The sequence below is a fragment of the Gavia stellata genome, chromosome Z (genome assembly GCF_030936135.1).
Source record: "Gavia stellata isolate bGavSte3 chromosome Z, bGavSte3.hap2, whole genome shotgun sequence".
NCBI classification, from domain to species: domain Eukaryota; kingdom Metazoa; phylum Chordata; class Aves; order Gaviiformes; family Gaviidae; genus Gavia; species Gavia stellata.
Genome location: NC_082637.1, coordinates 40,142,484 through 40,167,870, shown reverse-complemented (window position 1 = coordinate 40,167,870; position 25,387 = coordinate 40,142,484). Strand labels below are relative to the sequence as shown.

The following is a 25,387-nucleotide window of genomic DNA, read 5'->3' as shown; positions in this document are numbered from 1 at the left end:
TTATACAAATGGAAAGTTAACTGAGAAGGTCCCAAGCAATCTACAATGCTTATCTGCTGTAAGATAAGCAGAGCAGAGCAAAAAAGATTGCCTGACAGCTCTCACTTTACAATCCTGTTGTCATTGCTTAGCACCTCACCAACATTTTACCCTTTTGCACAGAAATTCTGTCTGCTGCCTACCTCAGACTGAAAACTTTTGGAAATTTTCTATTCAAGGAATGCTTTGTGGAGAATGAGAAAAAGAAAGGACAGGCAATTCTGCTTAGCAGAAGTCTGGGGGAATTCAGATCTTAAAAGGCAAAGACTTCACCTGTGCTGGAGACTCTCCGCAGACAGGCCTAAGAAGGACTTCTGCGCAACCACAGGTCCCTGCAGAGTGTTACAGGACTCAATTCAGGTGACTAAACCAAAAGCACAATGCTTCTCTTGTGCTTTAAATGGCATCTCTTCTAGGCTGAAGCAAATGCAGAAGAAGAGATACCCTTTTTTTCAACAGGGAGGGCAGGAGCTAGACCTTTGGAAGGGATATGATGTAATTTAGGAAACAAAATCTCAAGGAGAGACTAAGAGCAAAGGACGGCCATGGAGAGGGGGAGAGGCTGCGGCTGAGATGCAGGGCAGAGACTGCTGGCCAGGCAGAGTGGGAGAAACGAGTGAGTTGGAGAGGACAGGACCTGGACTGCCTCAGTTCTGCTGTTTCCCTGCTTTGAACAGCTCAACTGGGCAACTTGAATTGAGTTTTATGGATGTGATTTTGTGTATGATGTGAAATCATTCTTAGCTTATTTGGTATACAAGATTACATAGGCATTTATCTGCAACTTGAACAGACTTTGTGCCCTAAAATACCTGCATATCTGACAGATAATTATAACTCATTATAACTCTGTGAGGTTGAGAAGGATTTCCTCATTATGACTCATACAGAAGTAACAACCAGGACAGATGATTTGTCCAAGGTCACTTCAGTCTGTACCCAAACCAGGGATCAAACCCCTACTTCTTAAGAATTCGGCCATGCCACTTCCAGCTGATCACCTTGTCCTCACTCCTCAGGATTATACTGTGGTAAACAGACAGACCCTGACGCACAAATGACTGATCACTGCAGACTAACCAGAGACAAGGCATCTTTAGAGCTGGTTGGGCTCTGATCCCCATGATACCATGTGAACTGGTGGAAGTCTTGAGACTGAGGCACATGAGACATTTCTGCCTTACTTTTAAACTCCAGCATCAAGATGGTGGGAGGCAGGAGAATACTCATAATGACCTAAACAAGAGACACAAGATTCAGGAAATTAATTCAGCAGTGATAGCATAGACCTGAGGCCATAGTCAGCCATGCATGGTGCTAGCAAAAACCCAGTGCATTTCCACTGGCCTGGGAGGGAGCCACTAGTGCCACTGGTGTGGGGAATGTCTGTATCACACTCCTATAGCCTCTGAAGAAGTGTGTTGCTCTTGACTGTTTTGTGGCTTTGAAGGGTGTCATGGTGTCTAGGGATACTTTAGATACTTATTCCTATGCCCCGAGGCCATTCCTCCCATCAGCAGCTCTGCCAGAGAACCAGCAATGTGGGGCAGCAAGAGCAGGTGGGGAGGCACTGTAGGGCACTGAGAGAATGGGAACAGCAAAAAAACCCTCACAAAATGTTGTAATGTCATCCCACAGCTGCTTTTGCAAAGCAGTAAAACAGAAGCAAGTATTGCCTTCCCTTCCTGCCTTTCTTTTCTCTCCCAGATGTGCACATTCCAATCCATCCGTAGGCACATCTGTCTGAAGCTGCATTAGACATGTTCATAACCACAAAGACATGTATAAAGCATCTAAACAGCATCTAAATGCTCAGAAAAAGCTAGCGTGATGTTACCTTGAACCAGGAGTTCTTCCGCATCTTTAGGCGTCCCATCCACATATCAGTCAGCAGCATCTGTGTGCAAGTATGGGATACAAAAGGCCGCAGCCCCACAGACACTGCTAGTTTTAAGCAAGTTGAGTTGCTCCAGTTTTTCAGTTCGTAGGTCAGCAACTTCATGGCCATCTGCTCATTTTGTTTGAATGCTTTCTCCAGCACATCTAAGGCAAGCTGCCCAAATTCCCTAGAGCAGAAAGGAATTAACAGTTAATATAACAGGGATCAGTCAAAAATCAGAATCACTGCTGCAAAGAGGTTGGTTTGAAAACTCCATTAACTAAAGATCAGCTAACAATCTCAGTAAGTATGCCTTCTCCCATTTTTCCTGTTGCTTTATCAATATATCTAGTGAAAAATAATTTTGGGAGTAAATCTATTTAGTCCTAATCACAAGGTTTAGGGTCATCTTGTTTTCTGTTTTTTTATTTGTATTTTTCGTAATCTCACTCAGCAATCAAAATGGACCCTACAAAGTTCTATTTCCTTCAACAACAGACTCATTACCACTGTGGGCAAGCATTGCCCATGAAACTACAAACTTGAAGACAATTCCTGGTCTACTTCACTTTTTATTCACTCACTTATTTCAGCATACATTTTTCTTTAGGTCTTACACAGAGCAAGATTTAAGCACTGATTTTAGTTTGCTCATTACCACACATCACAGATTGGAAAAGTCTAACACATATGTGCCATATGGCTTTTTAACAAGCTGAACTGGAAGGGAAGCTGTAAGGGAAATTTCAGTCTTCCACTTGACCATTTAGGAGACAGTGAGCCACACATTACTCACCTGTATTTTAATTTTCAAATAAGCAACTAGATAGCATCCTAATAGCTTTACTTCAACTCTTGACCAGACTGCAAACCAATACATAGCTCCATGATATAATATGAATAGTGGACAGCTGAAAGTATTTCTTTTACATGCCGTAGTCCATGGCACCACTAACCTTACAAACTCTTAGTGGATTAGGAAAATATCTAACCATTCTAAGCACTGCAGAACTTTATTAACTGAAGTGAAGGGAGAACTCATACTTTGAGTACTTCTTGAGTTCTTCTGAAGTGTCATCCACCATGTTGCTCTGTTCAGCTTCATGTGCCATCGCCCTGTAGAGTTTACAAGCCACAACGGCTTTGACCATGGCTTCCTCTCCATGCTGCCAGAAGAACATTGCCATCTTCTGCCTTTTCATTAATACTGCCCAAACCAGGAGGTCGTTATAGGGGTAGATAAAGCCAGATGACTCACAGTTCTCTCCAAAGTTTATATCCTCTTTTGATTTCTTCTTACACTTATGGAAAGCAGTGGATCTCTCCTACAAATTTGTTTTTCAAAAAACCAGAAAATCTCAATTAATGGATGTGGTTCAGATTCATGTAAATAAAACTGCATGCAAATCTGAATTGCAAGTAGCAAACTATTTGATCGTTATATACATGTAAGTCATAAACCACAGCTAGGATCACATTCCCATTACCAATGCTAAGAAGCTAGTAACATTAGTGGAGGAAAAACACTCCTTGCTCTGTACCCATGCCATTTATAGCCTCCCCTTCCATAGCACCAGGCAGTCGCCAAACCCTGTGATACCAAGATCCTACTTTCACTCTTTTCTTTTACTTGTGTCATGACAGGAGAAAAAGCAATCAGTAGATTGAAACATACACCATGGACTTGTGATACTTAAAGATGATTTTTACTGTCTGCCACACTTGTAATGTAAACTTGCTATACATTTCTGTCTGGGTATTTCTCCATTAAAAGCAAAGAAAAACTCTTACTGGTATAAGTGAGGTTGTCTCAGTACTATAATGGGTTCACTTTGGCTCAGACTAATTCCAATATAGCCATTTAAATCCATTCTACTTTATGTTTTGTCTGTCAGATATATGTATGTGGAGCTCTTTGCTCTTTTATCATTCTTTCTTTGAAAGAAAATACTCTGTTGTCATTCTCTAGATATCAGAACTGTATGTCTTCTCAGTAGGCTTACTGTAGATACTTCAATAAGCTATCATGAGAAAACATCGGGAAAGTCAGAGAATTCCTACTGTTGCTTCCAAATAAGAAGAGTTTTCACCCATGCTTGATGTTCAGAAAATTTGGTGATACTACCATATCAGTGAACTAAAGCCCTTAGCAAAAATGGATGGAAGTTAAAAAGTATCACTGGAGGAGTATGAGCTGATTTCAACATTAAAATTCAAGACCTGTACTTCATGAACAGTGAGCAGTAAAACATTGCTTCCACTGGAATTTAAGCATAATTATGGTAACTAACAGCCTGACCAATATATGTCTAAAATCTCTCAATAAAATGATTAGCAGCCTAATATGTCCTAAGCAAAGTCTAGAATAAGCCATTATATTACCTTGTATTTGTAAGGCTGTGCTGTTCTGAAGAACTGAGAATGCAAAGTACTTTCAGCAGATCCCATTCTGCTACCTGTCTGATTACTCTGATGAAGGGAATGAGACAGGCTCTGAGAAAAGCTGGAGAGCACTCTCTAGATCCAAAGGCATACCATAAAACACAAGGAGAGAAATGCAAATTAGAGATGAAGTGTGCCTGTTCTTATCTCTGATTGCAGTGGTGCCTGTAGAAACTGATGTTATTCAAAGACTAGTGAGTCAGCAATCACTGTAACTATGACTGAAGCTTATACCATCAAGGAAAAAATAGCCTGGTTTCTCATCTAATTTTAAAAATATATATTTTTCTGAATCTCTAATCAAAATACTGATTTCCCCAATAGCATCCACCAATTACAACAACAACAGGGCTTACACCAGATTGGAATCACCCAACTTGGATGCTCCTCCAAGTGCCTACCCTTATAAAAAGTGCCATAAGCCCTTAAAAAGACAGAAGTTCTCTGAACTTTTTGCTGACTATTTCCTCCGAAGGATGGCACATCTAGCATCCCTGGGCATTTTGTTCAGTGTTGACTGAGAGGGAAGAATGTTACCAGCTGAATCACTAATGCTCTTCCCTGCAGTTCCTAGTTATATAATCATGTGGCTTCATGCATCCCTGGTAAGGTCATATTTCATGAGGATACAGTGAAGAGTGTTACAACTGCCCAAATATCTCTTTTCAAGCATTGTATTAAGCCAGTGACACACAGGAAGCTCTGCCTGTGTTTCTATTCACTCCAAGTAACAGCTTTCATTATTTCTTCTCATTTTCCCTGATCACCCTAAGGTTCTTCTATTAGTCATGAAAGCAGTACATGGAGATGACAGGTTTTTATTGTTTGTTTTTTAACATAAAGATGTATGTAAAAAGTACTGGTGGACGTAACAGGGTTAGGTTTATGGTTGGACTTGATGATCTTAAAGGTCTTTTCCAACCTAAATGATTCTATAATTCCATGATTCTAGGATTCTATACTTTAATCAAAGTCCAGTTCTACTCTGAAAACCAGGGAGAATTCTTATGCGGTAAATCTGCTCCTTCTGTGATGTTTGGAATGATATTCAGCGAATTTATTTAGAAGTTAAGGTTGTTTTCAAGTTACTGGTTTTGGAGAGTCAATGGGGAAAATGAAAGTGCTAGTATGTTTGCACACTGTTGTTCTGAGGCAGTTTGTTTGTTTGTAGAGGTGATGCTACTGATATGCAGACATGGCACAATGCTATGTCGTACAGTGAAACACCTCAAGCGTCTAGAAGGTGCAGAACAGCACACATGCCCAAGTACAACCCTCTGCCTGCACAAAACCACTGCACCACAAGGGTACAGCCTGGCATATCCAGCATGAAACTTCTCCTGTGTTGACCAGTGCATCACGGAAAAAGCTCTGCCAGGCAAACACAGCTCATTGGCCTGGGCTGGAAGATGCACCATGAGCACTGAGCTGCTTCTAAAATGTAAGACATTTGCTCAAAACTTGGATCAGGGATCACCATGTTGTTCTTCACTATGCCATGCTGACATGCTCTAAGTCTAGTTCAATGCCTGTTGAATTCAGTATTTCTGCGATGTGGTTCAAGTTGCAAAAGCAGAAACATGCAACTGCTTCGCAAAAGGGAAAATGGTGGTTCGTACAGCCTTACTGATCTTTATTGATGGATGACAGACAAAGAACACAACGAGACTACCGGACACAAATGTAAACTTACTGCACTAATAGTTAATTCAACAATCACCGGTGGTCTTGGGGAGCAGGGAATAGTTTGGGGAGGGATTTGTCTGTTTTATTTGCAACCTCTCCACAGGTAGCAAAGAGATTCATAAAACAGACAAGCATGACATACATTTAACTGATGCTCTTGAGACAAACCACAATGACAACCTGAGCTATTGTCAGGTGTCACATTTTGGTTTTTCCTGGTGACCAGTGGTAGCCATTTCACAGAAGTTACCTTGTGTTTTCTGTAGAGATCGTTGTAGAGAATTCGGAAATGCTTCCTTGTGTAGCTGCTCCGATAAGCTCCACCAAGGAGGTACTCTATCACCAGCCCAATATCAATCAGTGATATCTTGTAATCCAAGGAAAGGGTATTCTGAAACACCAAATGTCACAAGCATTTCATGACGCTATTACGTGCAACATTCAACCATGTCAGAGCCCTACTGCTATGAGGGGGGTCTGGACGAAGGTGCAACTGAGAGCTCCTGCATCTGTCAGGAAAGTGTACACATTCATTAGGCATATAAAACTCCCCCAGGAGGGAGAACACAGGCACATCCACTTATTCAGCCTGAAAAGTGTGACGTCTACAGTCCACTGCACCCACACCACACAGGGATGTATATCACAATGTTCACAAGACCAGCTGCATTCAACAGTGAGGGTAATGGTTCTTCAGGTTAACCACCAACAGCCAGAAAGACTGATAAAAATCTTCTTTTCATAACTAGAGAAAACTAGCATGGTCTGATGTGCTCATTAAACTAGTTCATCAATTAAAAATTAAGAAGTGGATGAAGTCTGTATTTAATGTGGTAGAGTAATTAATGGAGACTGGTAATTTCTTGTAGAAGCTCAAAACTGTCATGACAACTAGGACAACAGCTGCATGCGCATTAGCTGTAGCTTCTGAGTCTCTCACCACTTCCGTTTAAAGCACCACTGCTTCCCAGTTTACCTCCACTGTCCTTCCAAGACACAACGTTTGTGACAAATTCTCTGAAGAACAGATTATCTTCCATGCAAATTTTAAAGACTATTGGTAAAACCTTAAACACAAATCTTGGAAGTGAAAAATGGGCTGTACATAGACAGGATCAGAGACCTAATGTATTTCTAGCGGTGTATGCCTTTCAGACTGTGAAAAGTGATTTTCTTCATTAGACTGAGGTTTTTTTCAATAGACTTTAGTGGCAAGACTCAGTACTGGCCACCCAGCCCTGGGGAACAGAAGGCACCAACATGCTGAGCACTCTGGGGCACAAGCACATCTCACAGAGCTTGCCAGCTCTGTCATTGAGAGTTAGGCAAGTATTTCTGACTCCCTATATTTGTAGATACTTCTCTGCACTAAAAAGCATATTTTATGCTATCAGGGCAGACTGCAATGTATCTCCATTCAAATGTAGCAGCAGCAAAGCTGGTCACACTAATGGAGAAAATATTCTGAAATCCATGGTCACACCACTTTGGTGATGGACAGTTCCTAGCTACTGTGTTACCATATTTAATAAGACTGCAACTGCACAACCCATTCACAAGGCACTTACGCATACTTACAGAAGCTCAGGTGAAAAAGACTTTTCAGCTTTTAGACCTGTATGCAGTTCCCAAGTGACTTTAGCTTACCCAGCGGCGTAGTTCTGAAATTGTGCACCCATTTTCTACCTAAATTCCACTATACCATTTCAAGTGCCAAAAGCTTCCCTTTAGATCACACCCTGATTTTTCCCAGAGTGTCCTGAGAAGTAACCAGGACATGGGTTTTAGGAGAGGGGTCATATCGAGGAGCAAATCACTTCAGTACCAGTGAGAAAGACAGATTTCTCAGCCTGGAAAACCTCAATGTATTTTCAACACTGAGATCGTCCAGATCTATCACATAAATTAGACTTCAAGTATGTCCATTAGTATGGGAAAACACAGAAAATAGCTTGCTATGGAGACCAGTATACCCTACACTTATCTACAGAACCATCAATGGGACTGACATGAAAGTCACCCACAATAAGAAAGTCATACCAGAAACCCCACTGCTTAAGACCGCAGAACTCTGCAAACAGTCAGACTTACTGTTTTATTTTATCTTAGCATTCATAACCTGGAAAGAATTAGCCAATTAATCTAGTTTTGGATCTAGGCATCTCCTGCAGTGGAGACTAGATGCAGAAAGAACAACTCATCCCTTCCTGGCTAAGCAGTGCTGTGGGGTACAACAGATAGCAGAAACACAAAATAAATGAACTGTGTAGCTAAATAACAAGGCTACCACTAAACTACTAACAGAGCCAGTGCTCCATGCAGTAGTCATCCACTGCCACCTTCTGTTCTCCCAGGCAATGCAGCACATTAAAATAATATTATAGCCTGTCACAGAATCTTTTTGTTACTGCTTAACAAGGAAAGACTTTTTTAGCTTTAGGGAAAAAAGAAGACCTTAAAGCAATGAACATAATTACTACACTAATACACTAAGTCTTTTGTACAATCACTTCATAATGTCACTTTAGTAACTTGAGAAAGATCTGCACGAACTGCTTGGCTTTGAAATGAAGCTACAGGACCCTTGGGAGCTTTCAGTAGTAGTATGTTAGTAAATTGCTTAGGGGTATCAGTGGAATGAAGATAAAACTATTTAGTAGATACGGGAGTGTAGCAATGAACCCATCACTTCTATTCCTAAAACTCCCCTGTATTACCTAATAGCAGTGTGCCAGTGGACACTGAAGTTCTAAGCTGCCATTTTTGCTCCCCAGCCTTTCCTATGTCTATTACCTGTTTCACATCTCGAACTAGGTGATGCAAAAGTAGATTTGATGGTCCTTGCTTCTGCAGCGTGAAGAGAAAAGACAGTAAACAAACATGTCAACATGTCAACATAACAAAAAATAGAAAATCAACAATGAAAGAAAGTAGCTAAAAAATCTCTGGGATAAGCTACTGTGATTCAAACTCTCCCCACTGAAACTCTCCCCACAAACCTCTTCAAAAACATTTCAACACCAATCTGCAACACTTTTACTATCTCAAATCTTGACGTATTCTAGAAAGAAATTGGTGTCACTTTGGTTAAAAAACATATCATTTTCAACAAGATAAGCATATATCACATACCAGATTAAAATCAGAACGTATTTCTCAGGAGCTTCAGGTAAGTACTCAGCCATTGACTTCATGTCAATGAATGAAAAATAAAAATCTGAGACACCAATTCAAAAATCCAACATTACAATCAAAAATTATAAAAACCCCTTAATTTTCAATTTTTTTTCAAAAATTCTTCATAAAAATGTGGCCTAATTATAAAATCTCTTAAGCAAAGCAATATTCTTTCTAGACATTCTTATCTAAAGTTGTGCACTGGGATTTCAAATACTCACTGTATTGTAGAGTTCCTCCAAACGAGATATGGTAAGAAAACGGTGCATGTTCACTCCATGCTCTATTAACAGCTTCACAAAATCCACACGGTCCATTACTAAAGCATCCAGCATTGCCTGTTCCAATGCACCAACCTCCAGATGGACAGAGATGAAGGTAAAGCTTAGAAAATTATTATCTTCTTTTGGAAATAAATAAAACATTCCTGAACAGCTAGGGATTTCTTTATCACAATGATCTGTCTTTACATATATTTAAAGTGCACACTACAAAAGAAAAATATGCTGGAGGAAGCATTTGTGTAAAAAATCCAACAGGGAGGGGGAGTAAAAGTGAGTCTCCATAAACCCAACATCTGTAGAGACTTCTACAAATCTAACTTCACAACCAGACTCTGATAATACATTCCCTACTCTTTAATTCGCTTCAGAAGCTAATGTATGATAATGCAGGGGGCGGAGGGAAGCCTTTCTTTTTTGACATATGACAAAAGCCATTTCAAGGTACTATATTTCAAGATCTCTCTATAGAACTTGAAGTTCTTTAAAGCAGACTTCTTTTCAAATGTGAGAGAGAATCTGCATTAGGATAAACTCTCTCAAAGGCACCATGAAGCAGAGCTCTACCTACAACAGTATCCAAACAGCGAAAGCACTCTACTCATGGCACTTGCACAGAGTTCAGCAGGATTTCTACATGCAAAATAGCAAAGCAGTTGGACATATGAGGTTCATATAAATCCATATAAAGAATTTCTACAGAAAACGTATGCACAGAAAATGCAGTGGGGCAAGCAGAATGAGGATGCTGGCACAGAAATGCGGCAGGTGCTAGTGCTAGCTTGGCACGTGAAGTTAGTCCTTTCTATGTACATATCTATGTTTGGTGGAAGTGATATTAAAAGATGACCAACAAATGTTCCAGAATTGTCACATGCGAAAAGAAAACTTGTGTATTGAATTATTAGTGTTTCCTCCAGAAATATCTCAAAGTGACCATTCTTGTATTAAATTTCCTCGAGCAGTCATTCCTTGTGCTGGCAGAGTGTCTAAAGAGGTTTAGACAGCCGTCTGGTAATTATTAGAATGCCATTCTTTGTTGTAAAGTCCATTTAAGACTGAGCTGACATTTAAGCAGAAACATAGTTAGAGCTGGTTACAACCTTTACCTCCTGAACTTTCAGGACTGGAGTTCTAAAAAGAAACAGCCATAATCTATGCATAATCGTGCACGTTTCCTTAAAACACTTAAATAGACAGAAAAATACTAAGACTGCATGAACAATCACCTAAAAATTGCTGCTTAAATATCTAATTCAAAATTTGAACACACAACCACAATAATCATGCACAAACTGCAGACCCTGACAATTGCACGTCCGGCAGACCCTAACAATCAGAGGGGTACTCCTCTTTAATTGAGAAAGGAACTGAGTCAAAAGCAAACTTTAAAACTGTGCTTGCGCATTTTCTTTTTTTTCTTTTTCTTTTTTCTTCTTTACAATGCATGAAGAAAATACTGTTATTTAAGATTTTTTTCCTGCTTAATCAAAAGAAAGACTTTCAGGAATATATGTTCTTCTAATTTTTGCTTGGAGAAGCAGCAAGAGATGTAAGGCTTGTTTATTACAAGCTCTTTACATCTTACTTGAAGGGGAGAACATACTTATTATTTGATAATGACTTTTCATTCAAAATGGTGATGAACAATTGCACTGAAATAGATATGAACAGGTATATAGATTATTTTCTAACATATCAAAAGCAGAGGAGCAGGAGTAGGGGGGACTGTCAGTGAATCTGTAATGCCAGAGAGTTACAAAAGAAACATGCAAGAAGGTAAGGCTATTGCAGAAATGGTAAATTAATTCATTGCCTCACTGCTCACTACAGAACATGTTAGGAAAGGTCCTACATCAAAGCTGTTCTTTATGACAGACAAATCTGAGGAAGTGTGTCAAACTGAAGTGTCCATAGAAAAGATTATAGAAGTTATCCATAAAGCTGTAGCAAAATGTCAGGACCAGGAGGCATTCACCTAAGAGCTCCCAGGGAACTGAAGCATAGCTGAAATCAGCCCCTCTGACAGCAGAATGGAAGATGGTAGAAAATAGTCCAATTGTTAAAAAAGACAAAGGAGTGTACAAGTTGTCAAAGTATGGCATTATCAATACAGTTAGAACTTTGTAAGGACAAATATAATGAAACTACAATAAGGAACAGCAATAGTAACAACGTGGGTAAATACAGTAGAGTACCAGGAAACAAGGCAGTTGTTTTTTAGAATGAAATCAGAACTCAAGCAGAATTTTGACAGGGACAATGAGGATAAGGCTGTCCAATTGATACAGTACGTTTCTATCCCCACAAAAGCTTTTGATGATAGCTTTCTTGAAGGACTTCTAAACAAATGAAGCAGTCGCAAGGCAAAAGGTCATCCAATTGTGTAATAACTGACCAAATGATAGGGAAAAAGATTATTAATAGTACTGGGAGACAAAGAAAATCCCACATACTGAATACGGACTTGAGAGTACTTGCTGATGATATAAAAACACTCATCATAATAAAACTGATTGGGAAAAGGTGCAGAAAAATCTCCTAATATGGGCTAACCAGCCAAAAAAGCAGGTGAAATTTGATGTTAGTAAACGTGACATAATGTGCATTTGGGAAACATCCCTACCTGCACATCAGTCTTAAAATTAACTCCAAAAAAATGTTAGTGGACATATCTTCTGAAAGCATGAATGTAAGCTGGAAACAAGTAATCATATCAGGATTTATACTTTGATGAATACAGAACAATGTAAAAAATATTACTATATCACTAAATATCTCAATGAAGAACTGGGTACACTGCTGGTCTGCCTATCCCAAAAGATGACTTTAAGACCTGAAAAAATTACACAGAAGAGCAGAAAAGACAGTCAGAAATATGGAAAAACTAAACAGATAATCACCTTGGGAAAACAAGGAGTGAAGCGGGGGGGGACTATGCAACAGTTTTCTAAAATCTTCTGTGTCAAAGTGGTGGGGACTAGAAAAATGTTATTTTTTTTTCCATAGATGTTGAATCATAGAATCATTTAGGTTGGAAAAGACCCTTAAGATCATCAAGCCCAACGGTAAACGTAACACTGCCAACTCTACCACTAAACCATGTCCCTACACACCACATCTACATGTCTTTTAAATACCTCCAGGCATGGTCACTCGACCACTTCCCTGGGCAGCCTGTTCCAATGTCTGACAACCCTTCTGGTGAAGAAATTTTTACTAATATCCAATCTAAACTTCCCCTGGCACAACTTGAGACCATTTCCTCTCATCCTATTACTTGTCACTTGGGAGAAGAGACCAGCACCCACCTCGCTACAACCTCCTTTCAGGTAGCTGTAGAGAGTGATAAGATCTCCCCTGAGCCTCCTTTTCACCAAGGAACAGAAGGCATCAAATGAAAATGTCAGGTAGCAAACAGACACTGAAATTTAACATTCTCAGTTTAAGATCTCTCCATTTAGTAAAGCCTTTGACTCCATTTCCCACAGCATTCTCCTGGAGAAACTGACTGCTCATGGCTTGGACGGGCATACTCTCCACTGGGTAAAAAACTGGCTGCATGGCTGGGCCCAAAGAGTTGTGGTGAACGTAGTTAAATCCAGTTGGTGGCCAGTCACAAGTGGTGTTCCCCAGGGCTCAGTTTTGGGGCCAGTTCTGTTTAATATCTTTATCAATGATCTGGATGAGGGGATCGAGTACACCCTCAGTATGTTTGCAGATGACACCAAGTTGGGCGGGTGTGTTGATCTGCTTGAGGGTAGGAAGAGATCTGGACAGGCTGGATCGATGGCCCAAGGCCAACTGTATGAGATTCCAGAAAGCTAAGTGCCACATGCTGTACTGGGGTCCCAACAACCCCATGCAATGCTACAGGCTGGGGGAAGAGTGGCTGGAAAGCTGTCTGGCAGAAAAGGACCTGGGGGTGTTGATTGACATCCAGCTGAAGATGAGCCAGCAGTGTGCCCAGGTGGCCAAGAAGGCCAACGGCATCCTGGTTTGTATGAGAAACAGTGTGGCCAGCAGGAGTAGGGAGGTGATCGTGCCCCTGTACTTGGCGCTGGTGAGGCCGCACCTCGAATACTGTGTTCAGTTTTGGGCCCCTCCCTACAAGAAGGACACTGAGGTGCTGGAGCGTGTCCAGAGAAGGGCAACAAAGCTGGTGAGGGGTCTGGAGCACAAGTCTTATGAGTAGCAGCTGAGTGAACTGGGGTTGTTCAGTCTGGAGAAGAGGAGGTTGAGGGGAGACCTTATCGCTCTCTACAACTACCTGAAAGGGCGTTGCAGAGAGGTGGGTGTTGGTCTCTTCTCCCAAGCAACAAGTGATAGGATGAGAGGAAACAGCCTCAAGTTGTGCCAGGGGAGGTTTAGATTGGATATTAGGAAAAATTTTTTCACTGAAAGGGTTATCAAGCACTGGAACAGGCTGCCCAGGGAAGTGGTTGAGTGACCATCCCTGGAAGTATTTAAAAGACGTGTAGAAGGGACATGGTTTAGTGTGCTTAGGGACATGTTTAGTGGTAGAGTTGGCAGTGTTAGGTTTACAGTTGGACTCAATGACCTTAACGGTCTTTTCCTACCTAAATGATTCTATGATTCTATTGTTCTGAGATTCTATTGTTACTCACTTACACTAATTCAAAAGTCAAGCAAGTTTCACCTGCCAAACTTCTCATGTAAACGCAAAGGGATGATGCAGACTCACAGGCCTTGCCAACATATATCTTCGATGATAAAAATGGCAAAAGTGTAATGCTTCTCTCTTACTCCAATAATATAGAATTTCAAGCAGTAAGATAGATGGTGTCCCCCTTTCTTTAATATTTTACACAGATGTCCTTCAATAAAGCTTATCAACAGTTCACAGCAGAGTTGTTGAAGGCAAAAGGCTAAATAAACACAAATAAAATGTACATGCTATAAAACAATGAAGGAAGACATTGGAAAAAACACATTTTCTTCATAGAGTCAAAACATAACAGCGTACTGTAAAAAAAAAAAAAAAGCAAAAATATTCGCACATCATTGTGTATACACAAATCTTTTCCATATTCCATAAAAACAAAAGTCTGTTGGACAGAAACACTGTTAAGGTTATGCAGTCAAACACTCAAAAGTTATCAGAGAATTCATCACCATGAATAATGGTACAATTATTCATTCTTCAATCATATACTATGTTTCCTCAGAGGGCTTAGTCTTACTCAGTTCACAGAGTGAATGATGCTCTCTTAGCAGGGAGCTATTCAACATTTTGTTCTAATTTTATTGTTCCAGGCTTGGCACACCCCTTATTATTCACACACCATTCAAATCCTGAAAATGAAACCAGCAATTTCCTTCATTCCCTTTCAGTGGGCACCTGACACCATTTATTTTTACCAGGTTCTGTGCAAGAACATGACGTGATCATCTCCACTTCATAGATAGTGAACTGAGCCCAAAGAGGTAACAACAACAACAAAAAACACTTTAATTCATGAATGCCCAACTGCAGACATATCAGACATAGTCCTCCATGTATTCAGCCTTCTACACCACTGGAAAATACAGAACACTGATCAATAAATTCAGCTCTCTTGTGTCAAACAACCAGCTACAGTCGCTACAAAAAATATACCCATTGTCTATTTTCAAAAATTTACATTGTAAAGAAGAAAAGGCGCTCAGGACTGGAAAAATCAACCTTGTAATTCTTGGAAGGGAAAACTTAAAACTCTGATCTGGGAGCATCAGATACAATTTCTTGAAGAAAATATTTACTCTCATAACAAAATGGAGTATCAGGTGTTGAGGCACATACAGTTATATTTATAATCTATAAAAATCATATTATGTACATAAAAACTCACTTAGGAAGGGTTATACTTAAATACTGGATTATATCTGAAAACTTGAAAAACACAATTTATAGGAGTGATTCAACAGCTACATTATGTTCTTTCACACACATATAGTTAATGTAGGTCTAAATCATGGCTTGCCTGGATTGCAGCTATTTCTAAGAAACGATATCTGAAATAATACCATGATGCCATGTTACCATCGCTAATTCTACCTTTTTTTTACCTAGTAACACCATAAAGGACAGTGATTTCTGTGTTTCTGTCTACAGGTAGGAAAACAGAGGCAACACTCCTTTGGAGTTTATTCCTTTGGAGGGAAGAGTACTCTGGCATACAATGAAATATCTGTGACCACCAACGACTGTCAACACAGGCTTGAGGAATATATATCCAGGAGGACCACTGAAACTATTTGGTAAAGCTAGCAGTGAAAACTACAGGAATTTTAGATAGCACTTCTTCTCTGGGGAAATAAATATGTTCGATTTTTCATCTGATGCACTCTGCTTCACAATTTTAAGAATAATGCCTCTCCAAAACCAAAGATGATTACTCCAGAAGACTGACTCCAAGCATCAAACTACTTCTTAATTAAAGCCTGACAAATGCAAATCATAGAAAATTAGTCGTCATCATAATAAAGTGTAAAGCCACTGTGAAAATTAAAAGATAACAGTACCTTCCAGTGTTGCCCATAAACCAGTATGTGTTTCTTGGCAATATCTAGCCGGTTCCAGGCCAATGCCAAATCTAGCTGATCTGAAGCAGACATATTTGTACCTAGGAAACAAGCACAGGACCTAGCAATTTTCACACATTGATGTTACTTGTTGCTTTGAAAAGGTAAGCCAATACGACTGCATGTCCGATGAAAACAGGTCGTATTTTTAGATGGGTACCTTTCAAGAGTGCAGTCAGAATTGTCAAATCAATGTCCTGCTGATCTTCTGACTCCGCATCAAATATGGTTATCTGTTAGAATTGCAGAAGTATACTATTTGAGGTGAGGCAAAGTCTGTAGTTATTTCTTCTTGGTAAGGGCTGTAGTAGATTAAATCGTACATATTTCAACACAACCAATGGCAAAGGCCCAAACATGATTTTCCTTTGTTTCACACAGGAAACATACCATTTTGCTTTTTAATGCAATGGCATCCCAGGCAAACTGGCATCAACCTACTGCATAATAACATGAGTCTATTTCCTTTTGATTAGTCTTTAAAGCTGAGAAATGTAAAAATGCAACATGGTTGACATCTACTCAGTTTTCAACTAGAAAACAGACAATCAAATAAAGTAAAACAAAAAAATAATAAAAACATATTGGGTAGTTTCCATTTTAGTGATCATTGCTACAATTGCCATTACTCCCATAACAAATACTTGGTACTCCATCATATTTGAAAATATGAATATGGTGAAGCTCCCAGTGATGGGAAAAGGGGAAACATAACCCCCATTTTTAAAAAGGCTAAAACCGAAGACCCGGGGAACTACAGGCTGGTCAGTCTCACCTCTGTGCCCAGCAAGATCATAGAGCAGATCCTCCTGGAAACTATGCTAAGGCACATGGAAAACAGAGAGGTGACTGGTGACAGCCAACAAGGCTTTATTAAGGGCAAATCATGCCTGACAAATTTGGTGGCCTTTTACAACAGGGTAACAGCACTGGTGAATAAGGGAAGAGTAACTGATGTCAGTTACCTGGACTTGTGCAAAGCATTTGATATTGTCCCACACCACATCCTTGTCTCTGAAATGGACAGACATGGATTTGATGGTTGGACCACTTGGTGGATAAGGGATTGGCTGGATGGTCACACTCACTGGATGGTCGTATTGCAGTCAACAGCTCAATATCCAGGTGGAGACCAGGGACGACTGGTGTCCCTCAGGGGTCCGCATTGGAACCAGAATTATTTAACATCTTTGTCGGGCACATGGACAGTGGGATTGAGTGCACTCTCAGCAAGTTTGTGGATGACACCAAGCTGAGTGATGTGGTTGATACTCTAGAGGGAAGGGACACCATCTGGAGGAACACTGACAGGCTAGAGAGGTGAACCCATGCGAACCTCATGAAGTTCAACAAGGCCAATTGCAATGTCCTGCACCTCAGCTGGGGCAATCCCAAGTAGATACAGTCTGGGCAATGAGTGGATTGAGAGCAGCCCTGTGGAGAAGGACTTCGGGGTACTGGTGGATGAAAAACTGGACATAGACAGCAATGTGTGCTCGCAGCCCAGAAAGCCAATCGCATCCTGGGCTGCATCAAAAGAAGTGTGGCTAGCAGGGTGAAGAAGGTGATTCTCTCCCTCCATTCCACTCTCGTGAGACCCCACCTGGAGTACCATGTTCAGTTCTGGGGCCTCCAGCATAAGAAAGATATGGATCTGCTCAAGTGTGTCCAAAGGAGGGCCACAAAGATGATCAGAGGGCTGGAGCACCTTTCCTCTGAAGACAGGCTGAGAGATCTGGGATTGTTTAGCCTAGAGAAGAGAAGGCTCTGGGGAGACCTCATAGCAGCCTTCCAGTACTTAAAGGGGGCCTACAGGAAAGATGGGGAGGGACTCTTTTATCAGGGAGTGTAGTGATAGGACGAGGGGTAATGGTTTTAAACCGAAAGAGGGTAGATTTAGATTAGATATTAGGAAGAAATTCTTTACTGTGAGGGTGGTGAGGCACTGGAACAGGTTGCCCAGAGAAGTTGTGAGTGCCCCCCAACCCTGGAAGTGCTCAAGGCCAGGTTGGATGGGGCTTTGAGCAACCTGATCTAGTGGAAGGCATCCCGGCCCATGGCAGAGGCGTTGGAAGCCAAACCATTCTATGATTCTATGATTCTACTTGCAAATGAGCACCTGAGCCACTAAACATGCCAGCACATTTCAAGAGTACATTTCAATACTCAGAGAGAAGTTCTAGCACAGTGAGTAGAAGAACAGATGGAAACATTTCTAAATTACAAATAAGACACTACTGGAGAAGAAACAAAGTAGGAACTACTTGATCTTTCCTGCAAAAAGAAAGATGTCTGGCCTTTTACTAAAATCAGAAAGGCTGCCATTTCATAAGCAACCACTGAGACTTGAGAAATTAACCTAACAGGTTTTGTGGAGTTACCCAATATATAAAATACCACAGACACCTTTGTGTTATCTTTATATTAGAGATAACACCATTACTTCCACAACTGTTGTGCCCACACCAGCCCACCATGGAAACAGCAAAAAGGATAACAGCAAATGAAGACATCCTAAACTCAGAGCATGAACCCCACTCACGGACTCTCTGTGCTCCATGCATTCCATCAATATGTGAAATAGATGACTGGACTGTTTCTGTCCCAAGCTAAATGTGTTCTGAATCATCACTAAGACCTCCTCCTTCACTTGAGGGCACAGCTCCCTGGAAAACACATATACAAGCAAGAATAAGTATATTTTTAGCTACTTCTTACCAGTGCAAATGACACCTCAGCAAAAGGCGAAACTTGTGCTAAGCAGAGACATATGAGAGATCTCTTTTATTTCTACTTCTCTGTTGACTTATTCCTGCCTTCTTTCAACAAAATAAAGCAAAGGCATCCCATAACATAAACTATTATTCATACAAGCATTATTTCTGACCATATATATTTACTATTGGAAATAGGACAAATGAAAAAGTTAACAATTTTCAAAGGATTGTGTGTGAATATAGAGCTAAAAATCACTACAAGTTTAGAAAACTTTTTCTTTCTTTCAATAATCATATAGGGATGAAATTAAATTCCTCATTATTTGTTCATTAGGCTTCATACCTCTCCCATCTTTTTCCCCTCATTTATCTTTCTGTTAACCTTTCTGTCCATATGTTTCTTTTCTTTTGAAATGGCAAGATTTTTTTTTACAGATCAAAAATAGCGAAAAAGCAAGTGAAGAAAAAAGTTCTCAGTACAACACACCAGGGAAAAATACCACCCCCCAAAAGAACATTTAGAAAAGATAACAGATAAACAATTAGGATATGAAGTTTATTACATTGTTCATTTTTTTTTTAATTGGAATGAACCCAGGCCACCTTTTAAAATTTGATTTTTTATTTAAAAAGCCCTTTTGACTTTGAAATACTTTCACAAAAATATTAATTGGCTATACAAATACATATATATTTATTTCCATTTTGGATGTAAAATTTTCATCAAGGTAGGTTTAATAGTGGGCAGCTGAGGCTGCACTGGAGGTGACATAAAGAGTTACAGCTAGACGAGGATGACAAATCTGGGTTACCACTGGGTAAACCAAAGCCAAAGCCAAAGCCAAGGAACCTTTGTCCTCCTCCTACCCCAGCCTGGGGTTCCTACAGCAACTAACCCCAGCCCTAGTCTCAAAAGCTTTGTGCAACCCAAATCCAAGCCCACTTTCAGAATACCGATGGCAGGAGAAAGGATTGAGTCAAAACCCAAGCAGGCACTCTGGGGTGACCCAGCAGTGTCCCTCGCCAAAGGTGCAAAACATCAAAATAGCTGGACACAGTTTCTTTTTACTCTTCAAAGAAGCCTTAGTAAATTTGGCAGAGAAATTCTTTCAGCACTAGTTTGAGGCAGGGAAGGAAGAAACTCTTCTCTCACTTCACAGAAGTAAAAGCCAGCAAAAGACCACGGCAGGGTCATTACTAGAAGCATCAGAAATTATCTCAGCAGTTTTGAGACAGGCGTTTTCAGGTCCCTCCCAATACAACAGACCAAGCAGGAGAAGCATCATGCCACTACTCACCCCGTATCCCCTGTGTGTTTGTGGGTAAAAGCCAGGATATCTGCAGCTCTGCCAGTGCCCTCATAGACCACGACAGGGACAGCTGGGCTGGCCCTCACGTACTCCCACACCATTAGGATCACATTGGGCCCTCCTTCCACCACCAATCCAACTATGGGTACACCTTGGCCCCTTCCTGTTTCAAAACACACCTAGTTACAAACAGGTCTCAGTCACACAAAAAAACCAGAACATCTGTTAAATAAATACTCATGAAGGAGTCTCATAAATGGTTCAATGGAGAGGAGGTCATGCCTTCACCATCTCTAATTTTACTTACACTTTTTAACACTTTCACAGAACTGCTGCAACCAGATCAAAAAGACCGAGAAAACCTCCTGATAAAATTGTAAGCAGCCCTAGCATTGGAAAGAAGAAACATCCTTCAGAATATCCCTTTGCCCTTTATGATAGCTCTCACACATAAGGACGTTGACAGCGTTTGAAATGTTGTCAATATCCATTTGTTTACCTACACACATAGAAAAGTAATCAGGCACTTCTTTACAGACTTTTTCAAGTTTTACAGCAGCAGGGTGTTTTTTTAACAATCAGAAATAAATTTCAAATAAGATCCAATAGAAACGGAAAACCAACACAAAGTCTGACTTGCAAAAACTCACAGTAAGAAAAGATACAAGAGGCTGAGTAAGAAGCTTTAAGTAAGAAACACATTAAAAATTGGGTAAGTTTCTAAGTTTGTAAATACTATAATGTGAGCAGATAAAGAAAACAAGGATTCAACATCATAACTCTGCTAATGTCTTTTTAACATACCTCAAGATTTAAATCACTAGGTAAGAGTGAACTTCCACACATAATTTATACAATCTAGTGCATAAAAAGAAATACTTGTCTATGTAATACATATTTCATTCATGATTTCTATACCATAACTCAGTTACTGTATAGGCAAACAATGGAAGTTAAGCAATCTGACAAACAAACACTGGCTGAAGGGATTCCTTTTGCAACCAGTCTTTGTTTCTGTACCCGAGCAGGTCACAGGCTTGCAACATAGAAGAGTGATGAAGATAAAAGCAATGAACAGGGGAAGAAGGATTCAGATTCCACTGAATGTGACAATTTTTCCACCTAGCAAAATGCTGGGAAACTATCTAGTGCTGACATAGAGACCACGCAAAACTGCAAAGTGAGCTAACGCTCAATACTTACTAAATAATCTGAGTCATTTAGATGTCTCTACAACTGAGAAACCAAAATGCGAGTTAGCCCAAATGCATAATGCTTTATAAAAATGCTGTTCTTTTCATTTTCCTGATATTTAGACTTCAAGACACGTGCGATTAATAACTTTCAACCTCAGTGAAATCTATGGCAAACGAAAATATACAACATGTAACAGGAAATGTCAGGTACCTCCACAACTTTTAGGATAGGTTTTTCTGTCATAAAGCTGACCACAGCAGTACTCACTTGTGTGTATTTTTTGAAGTGATATGTACTTCTCCAAATTCCTCCTGAGCATCATTTCATTCCCATACTTGCCTACTGTCCCATCATCTGCTATTAGAAAATGAGAATGCATGCTGTTGAGGGTACTTAGCTTGCTGAGTGGATTACCAAGAGTCTGGTACAGGCAAACTACCTAAGAAAACCAAAATAAAAAGACCTTCAAAGAAACCAACAAAATATCACCATTTATGTTGCCTCACTTGTATGTATTTCTTCATCACATTCTTGTCTTCTGAAAGCCTCCATCACGCTGTTTGCTGCTCTACTCAAACATGGGTTTTCGTTTGATTCTTAACAGCAACAAAACCACAATTAATACCACAGAAAGCATTTCTGATTAGGCTTGCAGTCCTTAGGCAAAGTCACTACCTGCCTTTCTTTGCAATAGTTGAAACACAATGGCATATTTTTCCTGGGTGTATTCCCATTAAAAACATAGGAGCTATCATTTATCAGGATTTCACCTTATTTGTCAAGTGTTTTTAGACAGTTATGCAGATCATGCCCTCACATCAGCACTCACATAAAGTTCTAGTTTATGAATAAAAATCATGCATATTAACAGTCTACTTGTGTATACCATTAACCTGATTGCTCATCCTGAATCACATGAATATAGAAATACATCATTTGGAACCACAAGAGAATTGCCTAATCAATTACAAAATTTCAAAAAGGAAAGGCAATTTCCTGTAAGAAGAGAAATATTTTTAAACCATTTACATACAAAAAGCAAAATACGGTGCCTCAGCATGCCACAGAATTCTACTGCTGAGCAAAATCTAAGCCTCTATTACTGAGAAAAAATATCAAACCAGTGAAATTAAGCAAGCAGAAAATAAAGTATGCAAGAAGGCTATAACAGCCCCTGAACATGAAGGCTTTTATTATTAAAATGTGTCCAACTCACATCTTTTCCAATGAGATCCCTCTGGTTCTCAATGATACCCCATGGAGGAATACCAACAGCACAGATCTTTCTCAGGTGTGGCGAGGCACGGCCTTTCAGTGCATCTCCCACATGCCTGGACACTCCTAAACAGATAATTAAATGATCATTTTTATTCTACATTCGGAGACCTGCTACAGGACACCAATGAAAGCGTTTCCCATCATTTAATTTATTCTATGGTTATGTTTTAACCAGAAACAAACCATCCCACCCCACTTGTATATTTGCCATGCACTGCAGGAATTGTAAGGCTCAGACGTAATGCACCAATGCTTCAAACTCTACACATATTTTAATTAATTATACTCACACATGGTGCTAATGGTGCTTTCTACCTCCATAAAAACTTTATTATTTACATAAAGGCACAGAACAGTTCTCCTGTAAGGTCACCAGGTTGAATAAAAGCTAAAGAAGTAAAACTGTTTCAGTTCTATGGCTCACTGACTCCCTCAGGTTTTGAGAGTAGTCTACAGGGAGTTTCAGATACTAATAGGCTAATTAATGGATTATCATAATTCAAAACTTCCTTAATTATAAAACACAAGTTAAATTTAGATTTTAAAACTGTTTCAAAAACACCAATCACAGTCCTCAGAAGCTAAATATTTTAATGAAACAGATAAAATTGACTGCAAATAAGTTCTGGTTATCTACTATCAGTGTTTCTTACTACATGCAGAATACTCTGCTCTTTAACAAAAAAAATTACTAAAAATATTCAGAATGCCTGTCAACAGCAGAGGAATATTATGTCACTCTTTGAATTATGCATTGTTCCTTAAAAAAAAGTTTCATTTTGTGCTAAAATACCACACATTATCAAACAATTTCATTACATTTGCCCTAAACGTATATGCTTGTACGCAAAGAAAGAACACCAGACGAAAACTGAAACAAAGAAAAATAATCACACTACCGCTGTTGATGCCTTCTGTAATTATCCATGCTCCTGTAGTCTCAGCAGCCTTCACCAATCCTTTGCTGAAAACCTGCTTGACCTTTGAGGGAAGCTTGAAATTTTGAATGCCCCCGTGAACAGAGATCACTAGCTTTGGCAATTCCATCTGCCATTCTTTAACCATCAGATGCAACAGCTGATCCAAATTGCTATCATAAGAGAGTCTAATGTACTGGAAGAAATAATAATGGGTAAAATAAACATCCTTTACATACTCCAAGACAAGAAACTGAAACATCTTACAAAGACTTTGTGCAGGATTAGAATTTTCACAATACCGCTAACATGATAGCACAAAAATATACCAGTGAGTAATACAGACAGCAAGACAGGCTATACTTAATTGTGGTGAAGTTCAATGTAAAAATATCATACACACACTCTAACCTGACTTATATGTCTTAAGACAAACAATCTGATATTCACCCAAAACCATTTTTTGTCTTTCTTATGCTGAAATTATAAAAAGAAGTCAGACATGTAAACCCAGCATCTGTTACCTTGGCATGGTAAGTGTGATCTCCATCTTGAAAATTGATTGTACCAAACGCATCTGTTGGACTCGTCTTTGTGTGTTTTTGCACAGACCATTCTCCATCATCTCTCTGTTGGGCAGCCTGATAAACAGGCCAGCTACAGTCTACTCCTGCGTGATCTCCAATCAGTCGTCCACAGCAACATCTCACATTAAAAATAAATAAATTACTTTATATCAAACACATTTGCATGCAACTCTAGGATCTTAATCAGAATATCCCAAATAGTTTTTCTACAAAGAAGGATATTGTAGCTTGCTGACACAGAATATAACAAAAATTAACTCAGTTGAAAAAATTGCAACAATGGCAAAATTGTATTGAACTAAATCATAAATATGTTTTGTTGGATACAGAATTTGTTTTCTACCCGAGGAACACTAGTAACAGTTGGGGGGTTGGACGAGATGACCTTCAAATGTTCCTTTCAACCCAAACCATGCTGTGATTCTGTGTGACTCTGTAACAGTTTGAGAGTCCCATACAGCCAATTCTGACCCAAGCAATGCAGCTCAGATTTACTGGTCATGAGATTTTAGAGGAGTATCTTAGGATGCCAAGGTTTGCTATGGTTATTATTGCAGGTTATTCTAGGTACTGAAGAAAGATCTAGGAGTTACTGTCATTAATCGGGAGGAGAGGAGCAACCCTCAGTCTAGAGAGAACTCCAGGGTGACCTTTACACTAACCCTCGGACAACAGCAAAATAAATATACAAAATAAATGGACTGAAGTGCAATGTTAAGGGAAATTTAGCAGAAGCTCAGTTAGCTTTAAAGGTTTGCAACTGGATGAATAACCCAGATTCAAATTCAATCAGTATTACTGTCATACAGGCTTCGACAGGCTCCAGTCTCTTCTACAGGATTAACTTCAATGTAATTTATAGTGACATCTGACAGTCCAGCTTTTCTTTAGACATTTCAGAAGTTAATATACCCTGGGAAATGGAGATAAATTCTTCCCTTTTAGTTTTTTAAGATACCAAACAGCCTCCAACAACCTAAACTCAATGGCTGCCTTGGGACTCAGATGTATTACGTGTGGATCTAGGGGCAGTTTAGATGTAAACAACATCTGCAAAACCCTGAAGAGGTACAATCAGAAAAAGAGAGAGTCTTCTATGGACGTGAGTGAGAACTAACTGGTGAAGAGAAATAGAATAAAAATAACAAACAAAGAAACAAACAAAAACAAACCCCAAAACAACCCTAAGCAAATTAAGGAAGTGAACTACTTTAGAAAGGCACTTTCTGATACCCAGAAACCATGAAATTATGTTTGCACTCCAGTTTTTCAACACAGGCAAATTACATTTG

General features: G+C 39.6%; 1 protein-coding gene across 1 annotated transcript in view; it reads right to left on the bottom strand.

Moving 5' to 3' along the window:
• Positions 1–25,387, bottom strand: part of TRPM6 (transient receptor potential cation channel subfamily M member 6) — a 67,625-nt gene that overhangs the window by 22,158 nt on the left and 20,080 nt on the right. Inside the window, exons 4-18 of the mRNA XM_059834162.1 lie at positions 24,033–24,213; positions 23,491–23,704; positions 22,530–22,654; positions 21,581–21,752; positions 20,105–20,279; positions 18,632–18,755; positions 16,250–16,322; positions 16,030–16,130; positions 9,445–9,579; positions 8,840–8,893; positions 6,297–6,437; positions 4,301–4,435; positions 2,963–3,243; positions 1,877–2,105; positions 1,120–1,275 (exon numbers count right to left, since the gene is read on the bottom strand). Coding sequence (XP_059690145.1) covers positions 1,120–1,275; positions 1,877–2,105; positions 2,963–3,243; positions 4,301–4,435; positions 6,297–6,437; positions 8,840–8,893; positions 9,445–9,579; positions 16,030–16,130; positions 16,250–16,322; positions 18,632–18,755; positions 20,105–20,279; positions 21,581–21,752; positions 22,530–22,654; positions 23,491–23,704; positions 24,033–24,213 — 2,296 coding nt within the window. The remainder of the gene's footprint in view (positions 1–1,119; positions 1,276–1,876; positions 2,106–2,962; positions 3,244–4,300; positions 4,436–6,296; positions 6,438–8,839; positions 8,894–9,444; positions 9,580–16,029; positions 16,131–16,249; positions 16,323–18,631; positions 18,756–20,104; positions 20,280–21,580; positions 21,753–22,529; positions 22,655–23,490; positions 23,705–24,032; positions 24,214–25,387) is intronic.